Source organism: Cyanistes caeruleus, chromosome 3 (assembly GCF_971803275.1).
Source record: "Cyanistes caeruleus chromosome 3, bCyaCae1.hap1.1, whole genome shotgun sequence".
Taxonomy (NCBI): Eukaryota; Metazoa; Chordata; class Aves; order Passeriformes; family Paridae; genus Cyanistes; species Cyanistes caeruleus.
Genome location: NC_141703.1, coordinates 113,967,230 through 113,982,347, shown reverse-complemented (window position 1 = coordinate 113,982,347; position 15,118 = coordinate 113,967,230). Strand labels below are relative to the sequence as shown.

The following is a 15,118-nucleotide window of genomic DNA, read 5'->3' as shown; positions in this document are numbered from 1 at the left end:
GAAGGAGTTGTTCCCTGGGAGGGTGGGAAGGCCCTGGCACAGGGTGCCCAGAGAAGCTGTGGCTGTCCCTGGATCCCTGGAAGTGTCCAAGGCCAGGCTGGACAGGGTTTGGAGCAGCCTGGGATAGTGCAGGGGGTGGAACTGGGGGATCTTTGAGGTTCCTTCCACCAAAACCATTCTTTGATGGTTTTTATCCACCATGAAACAGGGCTAGCCCAGGTGTGTGGATTCAGCCTCTGCAATTAGCATCATCAGCCAAGTCCCATCCTGGAGGCAGCACTAACTCCACAGGGACTGGGCTTCCACCTCCAAAGCTCTGTTTAAAAGCTCCACTGACCTCAGCAATGGCCAGAGGCCACAGAGAGGACTGGATGTGCCTGACCCTGCAATGGATCAGGGCTCTGGGCAGCTGCAAGCAACACTCATCCCTCACAAACACACCAAGGGGCTCACCTGCTTGGAAGTGAGCTGGTGCTCAGGGCCAGACACAGTCCCAAAATGTCTTGGGAACCAGACAGCACCCACTGAGGGGCTGAGACCACACGTGGCAGCCTGGGGACAGTGAGCGGGAGAGGGGGAAGCAAACTGCAGAACTGAAACCACAGAACCCCACATTTCACACCCTGCTCTCAGACAGGGCCCAGGGGCAGAACTGAAAGCGAGCTCAGTGCAGTTTTCATGGGAAGAGCTGGAAGCAGCAGCATTCAGGAGATGGAGTTTTCTCTGGAAGGACCCTTCACTGGCACTCTTATAGAGCACACAGGCACCAGAGGAATTATTATTATTATTATTATTATTATTATTATTATTATTATTATTATTACTATTATTATTACTGTTACTACTTATCCTGTCCTTTACCAAGGTGAGTGGTGCTCAGAGCCAGAGTGGAATTCCCCAAAGGAAAAACATTCTATCATCTCCTTGCCATGCCTCCACTGCCTTAGATGCAAAATGAAATTTGTTTCTACATTTCTCTGGGTTTTAAATGAAGCTCACAGAGGCACAGTTTACAGTTCTACCTGTGAAGATGCACACCTGCTGCAAGCCAGAAGTATTTGCCACCATGGAGTGCAAGTGAAAATACGAAATTCCACATATTGTTCTGATCTGCAGCCCCAGAGGGCTTCTGAACATGAGACTTGTCAGGACAAAGATTTTATGTAACTTTCCATTTCTAGCATTTCCTGACAGCTCAAGGCAAGAAATCTGGCAGAAGGGCAAGAATAGAACCAAAAAGCACATGGTTTCTAGTGCTCTATATGGCTAAATGCAGCATAAACTACAATTGCAGCAGGAAAATTTTTCAGCAGCACCAGCATCAGCTGAAAATTAATCTTAAATTGAAGCAGATGCAGGTTTCTACATGAACAGTGGCAAGAGTCAGAAAAATGTGATGAAGAATGTTAAAGGCCTCCTCAAAATTTAAACAAGACAGTGCAAATAATGTGTTTTTAATACATAAAATAAAACATTTTTTACCTTGAATTGCTCAACTTTTTCAAGCTTTTCCAGGTCTGGAACCAGCCTTACTCCATCTTCCAGAGTCTTCAAGAACTCTACCTGGAATGCTACCATTTCAGTCAGATTCCCAAAGAGAACATCCAGCTAATAAAGAAGAAAAAAAAGCAGAATGCTGAAAATATCACTTTGAGGCTAAACTGTGTTTTCTCTAACTGCAGCAATTCTCAGTCCAATTGTATAATCAATGTGGTGTCAGGAAGAAACAAGCTGCAGACATTACTGAGCAGCACCTCAATGCTCTACTTAATCCATTATTTGAAGGAAATGGAATTCAGTGAAATTAATTTCAGTCAAACAAGCCCAGCTGGGTGGGCAGAGTGGAGGGGCAGGCAAAAGCTCTCTTCAAGCGAAGGTCAGCATACCTCATCTGGCGTGAGGAAGGTTTCTTTCTGTAGAGGCTTCAGGTATCTCTCCATCAGACAATTTAAGTCCTAAAAATTCAGAAAAAGATTCCCACGTTGGTCCCTCTGGATATTTACTGAGGTGGCAAATGCTGCTTACCTAATCTGAGAATTTTTTCCTTTTTACATACAACACGAAATAGCCGGATCGCACACAATTTCAGGCAGCAAAAGGAAATGTTTACACACTTCTAGTCAAAGCCAATAGCAGATCTCAGCGAGCAGTAATTGCTCACCAGCTAAGCCCTTTCAAAAGGAAAACAGCCTAAGCACTTGGAGATGCCTTATTTCAGTGGCTGAAGCTGTACCTTAGGCACAGCTTGTAGAACTGAGTTCAGCAGCAGACACGGACACGACACCCAGCCTGAAGCAGCAGAGCAGAAAGCAAGAGAGCTCTGCAGGAAAGCTGGGGCTGAGCCCCCTCACCTTGACGTAGGTACGCTCGGTCTCCAGGAGCTCACAGATGACCTTCCTCAGCTTGTCTGCGTCCGTGAGCTGCCTCATGGTGCTCAGCTGGGGCCCTGCACAGTCCTGGGGGGGAGCACTGCAGTCAGAGGGGTTCATTTCATGCAGACTGCGACAGAAAGCTGCGACCTGCTCTGTGCTCTTTGGAGAGAAGGGAGAGGAAAGAGCAGTGGTAACATTGGAAATCAGAGCCAGAGGAACAAAGGGGCTGGGAGGGTTTGCATCTGGGCAGTGGCAGCTTGGGGACCTTTCAACAGGCACCACAAGTGTCTATCCTGTCTCTCTGTAACTGGGGATAAAGGAAAAGAAAGGAGTAGCAGAATTCAAATCCTCCATTCCTGGTTTCAGACACATAATTTTCATTAAAACAGCTCTGTCCAGCACTTAAGATTGACAAACTCACAGAAAGGGCCAAGAATGGGGAACCAAAAACACCTGGGCAAACCAAACACACACCCCAGCCCCCTGCCAGTTCTCCAGTCAGGGCTGCAGCATCCTGTGACACACTGGCACAAACCACTCCTGCTGGGGTTTGGGCAAGCAGAGCCTCCCAGCTAAAGCCCCTCCAGGCACCAAGCACGAGCTCTTTGGGAAAGCAGCTGGATCCCTAAGCTGTGTCTGGGAATGTGCCTCCCAGGGTGAACTCCTTCCCCATAAGTGCCGCTTCCCAGAGCTGCTCCATCTCGCCGCTTCCTTTAATATTTAATCAGCTGCCTATATAAAAAGCCAGTTATCCTCACTTCACCCCCTCGTGTTAGATCATTTCCTCACATCTTTCATTACACCCAAGAGTTTGGAATAGGAATAGTCTCTGGTGTCAGTGACGACAGCCCCAGGCTTCCAGGATTGCCAAGGCAGCCGTGGGCTGTTCTCCATCCCTCCCAGAGACCTGGAGGGAAAAGAGCTGCTCCAGTGACCACACCTGACAATCCTGCCAGAGGATCTAATCCAGGTTCAGTGATTTCCCAGCACTGCCTCTACAACCCCCAGCTCAGCAATTTCTCCATGGAAAGAGTAGACAGGCACTGGCAGAGCCTCCCAGGGAGGTTTGGGGTCCCCATCCCTGGAGGTGTCCAAGGAATACCTGGAAGAGGCACTCAGTGCTCTGGGCTGGGTGACAAGGTGAGGATTTGGCACAGCTTGGACTACATGGTCTCAGCGGTGTTCTCCAATATGGGTAACTCTGTAATTCTGTGAAACAACTGACTCAAAATCAGCCTGTTCAACCAGAAAAATGTAAAGAGAGCAGAGGAGAAAAAAAACTAACCAAAAAAACCCAAAAAAAAGCCCCAAATAAACAAAACAGAAAAGAAAAAAGAAAAAAGGGAAAAAAAAGAGGAAAAAAAAAAGAGAAAATAAAGCACATCCCCACCTTGCAGTGGAGACAAAGCTCTGCCCCTGGGACATCACTTCACTCCCACCCACTGGTAGTTGTGATCTCCATGTTTTTTAAGCCATGCAATCTGCTCACACAGAGCTATTTCCTCTCCATGCACATACAAGCCATGTTAGGACAAGGAAGGATTTCTACTCCCTTTCCTTAGAGGTCTCTTGGGACTGCAGATGCTCCCCTGAGGTCTCTGCACAGCACATGAGCAAAGATGCTCATTACACAATGGATCATTTTCTTCAGTACACAAGTAAGCCAGGAACTCATTGTAACTGGCTGTCAACACAAAACTGCCTATACACTTTATTACAGGGAAATTATTCACCTTCAGTTCCTGAGGTTTAACTCAGGTGTGAAAGAAAGGAAAAATACTGCAAGCTGAGGGCAGGAGGAAGCTGTGAGTTGGACCAGTCCATCTCCAACTCACTCTACTCCTGGCATGCGTCACTGAGATTTGGGATTTACTAATCTTAATTTTTCAATAATTCCTGTTATTTCTCAGCAAGATTCCACCTATACTTGCTGTGCTTTTAAGTATAAAGCACACCCAAACTTTTAGATTAGATCTGCATCAGATTTCAGCAGTTGTGACCTTGATCCCAACAGCCCCAAATCCACCAAGGGCAGTAGGTGAAAGCCTGGCTGCAGCACAGGTTAAAGCACCTTCCCAAGTCCCCTGCTCTGCTGGGAAGGCACAGAGAGCTGACAGCTCAGCTACAAAAATGTGAGCCTGCAGAGCCCTGGGACAGGCAAGGGTTTGCTCAGCAACATTTGGCTTTGTTAGCACTGCTTAAGGCAGACGTGTCCAGTGGTGTTTTGCTTTAAGATCCAAATGTACAAATAACACCAGCTGTAACGCATAAAGCACAATCTGGAATCAAACCCCAGAATAAACCAAGTGTTTTAAGCAGTTCCTGCCTGCCACCCCATCCTGTGCACGCTCCTGCAGGGAAAGATGGGTCACCCAGAAAGAGAGAGCGAAAATCTGCTCGGGGTGTGAAACACCAGCTCAGCGCTGAAGTTGAAATAACTCCCAGAGACATGTGGTGCGCCCCAGCAGGAGCAGTTACACCCATATGGCAGGAAGGAAGTGGGGAGGACTTCCCAAAGCCTTATCTCCACTTGTGCACACTCAATAAACCGCTGGTGGCTCCAGCCACAGCCCTGCCCCGCACCTCCTGGGAACCGCCCCCGGATCAGCACACCCCTGGGGCAGTCTCCAGCTCACTCATCTTCACAAACCTCTTCTGGTGCTTGTCCATGGAACAAATGGCTCTGGGTGTGACCACACCTGAGTGGGAAGGTCTCCCAAGGTGTTCTCCTCAAGGCTGAGGGTTCCTGGCCACCACAGAGCCCTGGCAAGTGATTAGGACACTTTGTATTGTCAGCCAAGGGCTATAAAGCTGTGCATATATCATCCTTCAGACATAAACCACTGACCAAGTCTGGGACTAAAGCAGATCCAGCTGCACCTAAACCCTGAATTTAGCCATTCAGAGGGTCCCTTCTGACCCTCATGCCTCAATGGCAGGTTGCAGTAAACAACTGAGTGAGCCTCACCATCAAGCCTTGTTAAACCATCATCGTATTGACCAGCAAACCTGGTTCCCTTATCAGACCCTAACAATAAAAATATTGTTGTTTCTCTCCTAGAACTAAAATGCACGAGTCCACCTGCGACAACTGCTGTGCTTCATCCCCGAGCACAACCCTGTATTCCCCTTAAAAAGTCCCTTTCCAGACACAAAGCAGACACACATTGCACATGGGGGCTTCAGGGCACAGCTACTTTGGTGAAAACTCTCAAGCAGATTTCACAAAAACCCCTCTGCCCCCATTTTCCCAGAGAAAGTGGATGGAGTAGGGGAGGTCTGGAAGAGAAACAGATCCTTTTATCTCCCTGCACCAGCTCTGCCAGCAGTGACAATGACAGCACTAAACCAGGATTTCTCTAGGAGAATTACAGCATCACACTTCAGGCACAATCCCACAGGCAATCCCTTCAAGCAAGCTGGAAACGAGACCGAGGGCTGCCACAACCGGGCTGAAAAGCGGAGTTCACAAACATTAACCCCCTGCTCGGGAAGGGGCTCAGCAGAGGAGCCAAGATCACATCCCTCCCGCGGAGGAGGATCAAGGACATCCACCACAAGCACAGCGGGGAGCTTTGGCTGCCCAAAGCCCTTTCCTCCCGTGTTTGCCATGCCGGGTGCCTGGGCATCAGGAGCTCTCCCCTGGAACGGCACAGCTCACCTCTGGCCAGCAGCGCCCACCCGAACAAAGCCAGGCAAGCCGCATCCTTGCAGCACGGCAACAAAGAGCCCCCGCAGGGCACACACCTCGCAGCTCAGCCATTCGAACCCGCACGATCCCCTAAGCGCCGGCTCCTGAGCCCATCCCCTCGCATCTGCTCACCAGGTACAGCATTCGGAACAGGGAGTCCCCGTCCCTGCCGGCGCTCTCGCTCCGCAGCTTTCGGTTCCCCCTCCAGAGCGCCGACATGGCCGGAGAGGCTGCGGGGCTGTCACCGAGCCGGCGGCACGGGCCCGGGGCTGCACATCCCCAGCTGCTCCGAGGGCTCCCGAGAACCCCGAGCTGCTCCTCCCGGGCACCCCGAGCTGCTCCTGCTCCTCCCAGGCAGCTCCTCCCGGGCACCCCGAGCTGCTCCTGCTCCTCCCAGGCAGCTCCTCCCGGGCACCCCGAGCTGCTCCTGCTCCTCCCAGGCAGCTCCTCCCAAGCACCCCGAGCTGCTCCTGCTCCTTCTGGGAGCCCCGAGTTGCTCCTGCTTCTGCTCCTCCCAAGGACCCCGAGCTGCTCCTGCTCCTCCCGGGCACCCCGAGCTGCTCCTGCTCCTCCCGGGCACCCCGAGCTGCTCCTGCTCCTCCCGGGCACCCCGGCGCTCTCCGTGCGAGCGGGGCAGGGCAGCACAGCCTCCCCTCCCGTGCCATCTGCTCACCGCGGATCCCGAGCCGGGTGCTGCCGTGGGCTGCAATGGAGAGGAGCGGGGAATATGGGGAATATGGGGAATATGGGGAATATCAGCTGCCGGCGGCTGAGCAGAGCCCGCTGGCTGCGAGCGGCGCTGCTCGGGAATACCAAACAGCGCAGGGACGCGGCACCGAATGAAAGGAACTTAAAAGAGCCGGTTCTGCCGCTGGGAAACCGACCCCGCCAATCCCCCTTTTAATCCTTTCACGTCTACCGCAACACACTGAAGGTTTGGAGACTTACGACGGTCTGGAGTAATGCTGCAGAGAGCAGCCGACCTACTTTTCTTGGAAAAAAAATCCCTCCGAGTGGCAGAGGCGCGCACACACAGAGCCCATCAAGCACGCTCCCCCAGGCTGCCAGGTAACTGGCCTTCACTGCCACAGGCAGATGTCTGCAATTAGAAACACGGAGAAACCGGTGGCCCGCAGCAATTTTAACTGCTGACACTTCTTACAACACATCCCCAGTTAAATTCGAAGGACCACGGCAGGAAAAGAAAATACACAGAGATTGATTTTGATGTTCAATACAACACCTATTTTAGCCTTTGGCAACCTGCAACATCAGGAACTCGTATACTCGATTTTTTGGCTACCCCCCTGGAACCTCACTATTGAAAAGGCCAAAATAATCAGGTCACCAGAGGGGCAAGTAACCATTGAAGAAATTACTCTGATGTGAAATGTTTCTGATGCTCTGTTGAATAGAGGCCGACAGAGGGGCGTGCCCCCCATTTCATAAACAGCCTGAAATTTGGTTCTAGATGAAAACAAGCCTGAAAAGGTGGCAGAGAGCAGGCTTTCCTTTCCCCCACTCTTCTCCCTCCCAGCTCTTTCCTCTTGGCTCCTACATGAAATGGGGACAGAAAGGAAAGCCAGAAGTCCACCCCAGAGCAAAAACAACTTGTAGAAAACCTCAGGCCAGGGCCAGTTGCATGGCTTAAGGCAAAGGGTTGCACCTGGAAAGTGCCTTGCTTGCCACCCTTCACACAGATGTCCATCCCTAGAGATAAGAGGGTGAAATTAGATAGGGAGTGAGTTCAGAGAACAGCAGCTATCCCACACCACTGACACCTCAGCCCACCTTGGAGATGGGTTTTTTTACCAGAACAGACACAGACACCTCCCTTATTCCCTTATTCTCGATAATGGAATCATTGACAACGGCAATGGAGAAGAAAGATCTGCATTATCAGGCCTTTAGGATATACAGAAGACAAGCTTCTCAGAAAAGGGAGGGATCCTCAGAGCTCCTGCTGCACCTCCAAATCCTTCAGTACCACCACAGCTTGGAGGCTTTTGCAGATTAAGAAGCAGAAGCACCACTCCTAAGGAAACACACACCCACGTGCACACATGCTGGGCTGGGGGAAGGGACAGAGGCGGCTGCAGCCACCGGGAGGAGAAGGAGGAGGAGGAGAGAGGACACATTCTAATGCCTCCTGTGCCACACAGCCCCCTGCCACCTGCCTGGCAAAGGTAAAAGGGACCAAGCCCAGCTTTTGGTGGGATTTCCCCCTCTTACCTTCATGCAAAGCCTGTGCTATGAGAGCAGATGAACACAGGCTGCGAGTGCCTCACTCCTCTCCTCTCCTCTTCCCATCAATCATTAATGCTGCCCTAGGATCTCTCTGCTGGCTGGAGAGCCAGGGAGCTTCCTGGGGAAGCTGGCAACTGTCCCTCTCTGGATGGAACCCTGCCCTGGGACCGGCACAAGACACCCCAAAGGCTGTTTTGGGATCTCCAGCTCCTAACGCTGCCTCTGTGCTGGAAGGAGGGGAGCTCTGTGCTTAGCTGGGGAGCTCTGATGCTGGGAACATGGGAACATTCCCCTGCTGACCAGTGGTGAATGGATGGGAGTGCTCCTGCCCTGCTGTAGCCAAGAAGGGCAGAGAAATAAAAATAAGAAAAATAGGGGAAGTCTCCACTGAGCTCCACCATCTGTGGCTGGGAGCTGTGGCAGAGATGGGATAAAAGGGAACGTGGCACGAGGGCAGAGCCTTCCCCTTGCCACGTACAAAAATAACTAACCCCCCTGAAACAGCCCTGAGGACACCACCTTAATCTCCTGTGCCATAATCCCAGGAGCATGGAAAGGTGTGGGAGTGCATGGACAGGAAAACACCTTTGTTTTTCTCCTCGTGTCCGTGATTTCCCATGGGAAAACACACACTGCAAGAATCCTTCCTTCCCATGCACATCAGCTTTCCCAAGCATAGAGAAAAGCCAAGGGATTAGAAAAACCCTCCGCTGAGCTTTTTTTTCTCCCCCACTACCACATACTGGAATTTTCTATAGGCATTGCAGAATAATTTGGGGGTTTCTGCAGTCATGAAGGAAGACACCGAGTACAGAGCAGGGACAGCAGCATCCCTGAGATTGCCACACTGAGTAGGTTATATATATTCCATAGCTACTTGTGTCCTTTATTTGTGGGAGAACATTTCAAGCAGTTGGAAACAGAAAGAAAAAAAAAATGCCTCACTCCCCTTCACCCCACACAAATACAGAGACATATTTCTGTATCCCAAAAGGAAACACTCAGTGATGTCAACATTTCAATGCCAGACAGGCAGAAGCTCCTCCTGCTGGAAACCAGGGCTCCTTGGAGTTGGGAGTTACTCCCCCAGGATGGAATATTAAGCATTAAAGCTGCTAACACCCATTTCTCAGTTTGACTAAATCTGCTGAGCTGCAGAGCTAATCGGGTAATCCTTACGCCTTGTGCAGGCAATTACAGCTCTGAGCATCCAGGAGACAAGGGGCAAAACACCCCAGCCTGTGGCACAGCAAAGGGACAGAAAGCCCTGGAAAACCCATGGAGAGCATTGATTCCCCAGCAGCCACGTGCTGAGCTCACTGCTCTGCCACAGCTTCCTTTGACAGAACAGACTCTGCTCAGAGCATATGAAAATCCCACATATTTACAGTTAGAAACCCCAAAATATCAACAAACACCTCCACTTGCAGAAGAAGAAATTTACAGTTAAAAATCCCAAAGTATCAACAAACATTTCCACTTAACAAAGAAATCGACAGTTAAAAATCCCAAACTATCTAAACAAACATCTCCATTTACTGGAGAAGAAATTTACAGTTAAAAATCCCAAAGTACCAACAAACACATCCACTGACCGAAGAAGAAATTATTTCTACTTACAAGAAAAGGTTCCTCAATAAAACCTGGAAACAAACTGTATGAGTAACCACCTTCTCTGCAAGCATTTAGTGTTTTCCTGTATCTGACTTCCACTGCCTGGTTATCAAGGACAAAACTCCAGGCTAGAGTGACACAAGGGATCAGGAAACAAGAGGCCAAGGTCTTTTCCTTCCTTTCTCTGCAGCAGAGCAGCAAGGGACCAGCCCAGAGCTTGCTACAACACAGCTTGGTTACAACAGGAGAGAAAACATGCACAGAGCAGAAACACCAGCAGACTGAGATCTAACTCTCCTTAGATCATTGATTGTGAAGAAAAATTGCTGTGAGCTCTCAGCATCACCTGTATCACAAACACCCAAAAGCAATCAAGGTAATATTGCAGGATTGTGCCTCAGAAGCCACCATCATCACTTCTGTCACCACCAAGCTGTGTCCCTGAATCGATGGCAATTAGCAACCCATTTGCACGAGCTCCTAGCTATAACTGAACAGTTTTGCTTTGAGGTAGATTGGTTAAGATTAGTTTGCAGTTAGAAACCTGCACTTGAGCGATGCCACTGCTTTAAGAAAATACAGTTTAGCTTATGTTTGTCCTAAGCCTAGCAATCCAGAAAGAGTAAGAAATCCTAATAATCCACACGGTTTAGTGAAGCTGCTCTGGGGATGGAGGTGATAAACCAGCCCATTCACAAACTGTATGGGGAGCATTTTCACAGGGTACTGAAGGGATGAACCCAGCCTGGAGAAAGAGCACAAATCTTGTTGAAGAGGCAGCGGGTGACATGCCACGAGGCCTGTTCCATTCAGAATCATCCATAAACACCTTCAAACCCAACCCAGCGTTTTCCCAGGAAGGGTGCTCTAGTCTGGCTGCTCTCCCTGCCAGGTGAAAATGGAACCTCCTCACCTTGCTCATCTTCTCGGCCTCATCCAACGACTCCAGGTCCTGCGCTTCCGCCTCCTCCGGGGCCGCCTCGGCCGAGCTGTCGGGGTCACTGCAGAGGGAGTGCCCTGCCGAGAGCGACACGGGTGTGAAACACGGCCACAACGCCCCAAAATCCCCAAGAAAAGCTGGCTGCAACCATGGAGCTCCCAGGGAACACAAACACCTTCCAACAAGAGGCTGTGCCGGAGGCACCCGACGACCTCTGGTTTAAGGACGGCTGTAAAAACCAAACAGGTTACGACCAGACATCATTTCACTGGCCACTACAGATTCAGAGATAAGGCTAAAATGTCATTTAGCACATTGAAATTCTGACAATCCAGCATTCATTGCTTGGCTGGTGAGCAGTGCCAAGGACCTTTCTACCCCAGTGGTTTCACGTGCAAAATGTGGTATGCAGCTCCTGGTGCATGGTGATTCCACTGCCTGCATTTCTGGCCTGACACACTCACTTGCTGAGGAAATAAACCCAGTTTTAGATGTTTTTAGGAGGTGGGACCCAGCATTCAGCTGCTGTTCCTGAAAGCTTTTGGGCCCCATTATTAAAAATAATTTGCATGACTGTGCAAGATTTGCCACTTTGTTATGTCCAGAGATCATCTGGAAAAGCCAGAATTCAGAAATCTGGAAATAACTTCAAAACATATTCTGCACACTGGGATGGAGCCAAGGTGGGCATTGATGAAATGGAAAGGACATAAAAGGCCTCTCTCCTGAAAAGGGAGGGTTTACCTTGGAAAAGGATGTGCCTGGAGGGATTGTTTGACAACACAGAGTCTATTTGAAGTGTTTTCCCTGTAAGAAGTTCAGTTTTCAGAGCCTTGCCCAGATTTTATCAAATCTCACTATCAGCTTTCTGCTCTCCCTGTTAACATGTGAGAAAGAATTTTCAAGGTGTCCATTTAAAAAAAACAGGAAAAATACGTGCTATGTGCCTTAATTTGTGTGGAGCAGTCTGTTTTTCCACTGCAATTAATTTCCCTTCTCAAGCACAATGCACCTTGCAGCTGTTTCTCACCCCAAACCAAGGCAATAATATTTGTTCATATTACTTTTAAACCACCCCTTTTTCTTTTCCTGTATGTCAAAGCCCCATTTACCCTGTTTCCTGCGCTTCTTTCAGCCAGCAGCCAGGGATCTTTCACTGGAGCAGACACCCAGCACGTGTGCTCGGGCTTTTCCTGATGTCTTTGGCCAGCAGGGACCTGAGCAGGTTTATCTGCTGCTTGTTAAATGCAATCAGAGCAATAAAGCTGCACGTTCCTGCCCGTTAATACCGCCCAGTTACCGTCCCACTTCTGTCAGGATCGTTCCATCACCTGCCTTTTGCCCTGTGAATCCTTATTTAGCTCTGCCAGGAGAATGTGCTGCTTTCCTTCCTCCTGACCACTGCCATTTGCTGCCCTCACGGGGCATTAAGGAATGAGAAGGGGAAATCCAAAAAAGCAGCAGGAAAAGGGGGTGAAAGCCCTGTGGCCCCAGCACAGAGGGAGCTCACAGGGGCTGCCCCAGCAGTGTCATCCTGGGACAGTGTGACCAATGCCCGCTAAATAACTCCCATCTGTGGCCACAAGCAGCACAACAGAAGGAAGTCTATCACTGGAGCAAAGGTGCTGGGCCTTAAAGGCCTGGAGAATCACAGAAAGCTTCAGCACCACCCAGCACTTGGCTAGAATTTTCCATGACTGCTGCTTCCAGCTTGCAGGGCTGGTGTAACTCAAGGTTTTAATGAGACTTCCACAATATGTGGAAGTCTCCTAAAGCCTCCGTCTTGCTGCCAGGCTATACATTTATTTATTGCTATTTATATATTTATTACAGTGCAGTGGGAATAAATATCCCAAGCCAAGCTCTGCCAGCTGCAGCACAAAGCTCCAAGTGTGCATCCCGCTAACACAAAATACGAACCAGGAATCCTGCAATCCTTCAAAAACTTCCCAATATCATCTTTTTGGGCAGTTTAACAGCAGCTTCCTTAATCCACATGCTGCCAGGGAATGGCCCCGTTATGACAGCAGAACGCCTGGCTGGAAAGGCTCTGTCATTAAATGCAAAAATATCATTTTTGACAGAAGTTGTTAGGGAATGGTGTCTCGGATTAAATTTTTATTTCAGGTGACATTTCACCTATAAATCCGCAGTAAAACGGGTGAGTATGTATTTTTTTTCTTCCTTGCAGAAGAACTCTGGTTAGCTGTGAAAGCCCCGGGAGCGAGGGGTTCATTTCCATGGGGAAATCGGGAACCCCAGCCTGGCCTCCTGCGCGGCCGCCAGAGGGCGAGGCAGCACCGCAGCAATTCGGGGAACTGAAAAATGCAATCCGATCCCAAACCCCTCCGGTGGCTGCTGCAGGAAGCGCCCCGGAATTGTTACATCAATGAATGAAATCTGCAATCAGCCTCGTGAAAATAACCCTGAAGAGATTAGGGTCACTGCTGGCCTCAGCTGGTTCTGAAATCCAAATTACTCAGCCCGAGGGGGCCTGTGACAGATGAGGTTGGAATAAAAACCAGTGGCTACAGTGCAGTAGAAGTTTGTTTCAGTTTTATAGCACACATTTAGCCTGTGTGTTAATAACTCCAAATTACAAACTCCCTAAAACACCCATGTGTTTCCTATCTAGGAGACTGGTACACCTGTTCCAAGCAGGGGGGCACTTTCTTTTTCAGTCTTTATCCATTCTGCACGGTGATTTATGTGCTCCACTTCATTCCCCATGCTAAAGGTCTCCAAAATACAGGGGCAGGCAAAGCCCAAACCTCAGAGACTCTGCCTCACACTGAAAGAAGGGAGTGAATTGTGGGGAAGACCACAAACGAATCTGGGTATGGAGGTGATAAACCCCCATTCCCAAATCTCCTACTAACAGCAGAATGCCTTGCTGGCGATCTGGGAGAGATCCAAGGCTGTGTCCCCAGCTCTCATTCCCTGCACTGAGGGGAGCAGAGTGGGCAGGCAGAACACTCCTCGTGGGGAGGGGAGACAGACCCCACTGATCCTTTTAGGCAATAAGGAAAACCTGCTGTGGGGCTCCAGACAGAACCAGAGCTAATCCTCCTCAGCCAAATTCATGCAGGCTGTGTTAGCAGGAGAGAACCCAGAGCCAGGAAAAGCAATAATAGATGAGAGGAAGAAAACTCGTGGCTCTGCAAAGGCAGCGCAGTTCCACGGGGAAAGCATCCATCGTGCCCAGGATGGCAGTTCTCACATCAATCAGAGATATAAAACACAAGGTCACTTCCAGAATAACCTGCTAAGCGAACACCCTGAAGTAACCACGGCCACAGAGCTGATTTGCAGCTCCAGCCCCAAGCTCAGCATGTGCAAGGGAGTTCCAGATGATGAAAGGGCTGTGAGATGTTGGATTTAACAGGAGCTCCGGCAGATGGCTCTCCAGGGAGGTCAACTCCCAGAAACACCACCCTGCTTTGCTCCTCTAGACCTCCCAATGAGCAGCAAGGCACCAGGAAAGCTTCATTAAGAAATACATCTTTCCTATTTTGAAAATACACTGTATCATTTGCCGCAAAATGAAGTCGACCCTTTGCAGCTTTCACATGTGATGAAGAATTGCTAGGGAAGAAGATAATGCTAAGACACCAGCATGATCCTGGATTCCTGGAGAAGGGATGTGCCCACAGGTGCTGTGTGCCCACTGGCACTGTGACCCTGCTGAGAGAGGCCTGCAGCACCTCAGGGCCAGCCACAGAATCTGTGTCCTAGAAATAAAGCATTCAGCAGAAATCATGGAGCTCATCTGGCCAGCCAAACTGCCTGGAATCAACAAGGACACAAATAAATAGGTCAGTGGGTATTTCATACTTGACTGCTCTTGCAAGAAGCTGCAGAGCCAAGAACAAAAATCTAAGATAACACCACAATGTCCCAAATACGAGCACAGACCACTTTTTAAAATGTCACGTGGATCTCACTTTAGGTAACGGATCCCTGACAAAGCACAGGAGCAGAAGAAGAAAGGCTTCAATAATACAGGATGTTCTACAAACACCTAACTAGAGGGAAAGGTGGGGAAGATCACCTGCCTCCCAGTCACACACATGGGTGCAGAACCTTGATTTCACTCCCACCTTGGGCTAAGCCAGCCCAAATTATTTCATGTGGCAACTATAGGTGCTTCCAGAAGCAGCCAGGGACAGCTGCACTCCTCCTGCAGAAATATTCCCCTCCTTTTGGGGGGAACAGAGGCAGATCCCAGCCCAGCATTCCCTGTGCCTAGAAGGA

The 15,118-nt window shown here is 49.7% G+C and overlaps 1 protein-coding gene across 1 annotated transcript in view; it reads right to left on the bottom strand.

Moving 5' to 3' along the window:
- Nucleotides 1-15,118, bottom strand: part of TIAM1 (TIAM Rac1 associated GEF 1) — a 152,105-nt gene that overhangs the window by 11,225 nt on the left and 125,762 nt on the right. The window contains exons 17-20 of the mRNA XM_086883683.1: nucleotides 10,838-10,941; nucleotides 2,352-2,456; nucleotides 1,887-1,955; nucleotides 1,483-1,608 (exon numbers count right to left, since the gene is read on the bottom strand). Coding sequence (XP_086739809.1) covers nucleotides 1,483-1,608; nucleotides 1,887-1,955; nucleotides 2,352-2,456; nucleotides 10,838-10,941 — 404 coding nt within the window. The remainder of the gene's footprint in view (nucleotides 1-1,482; nucleotides 1,609-1,886; nucleotides 1,956-2,351; nucleotides 2,457-10,837; nucleotides 10,942-15,118) is intronic.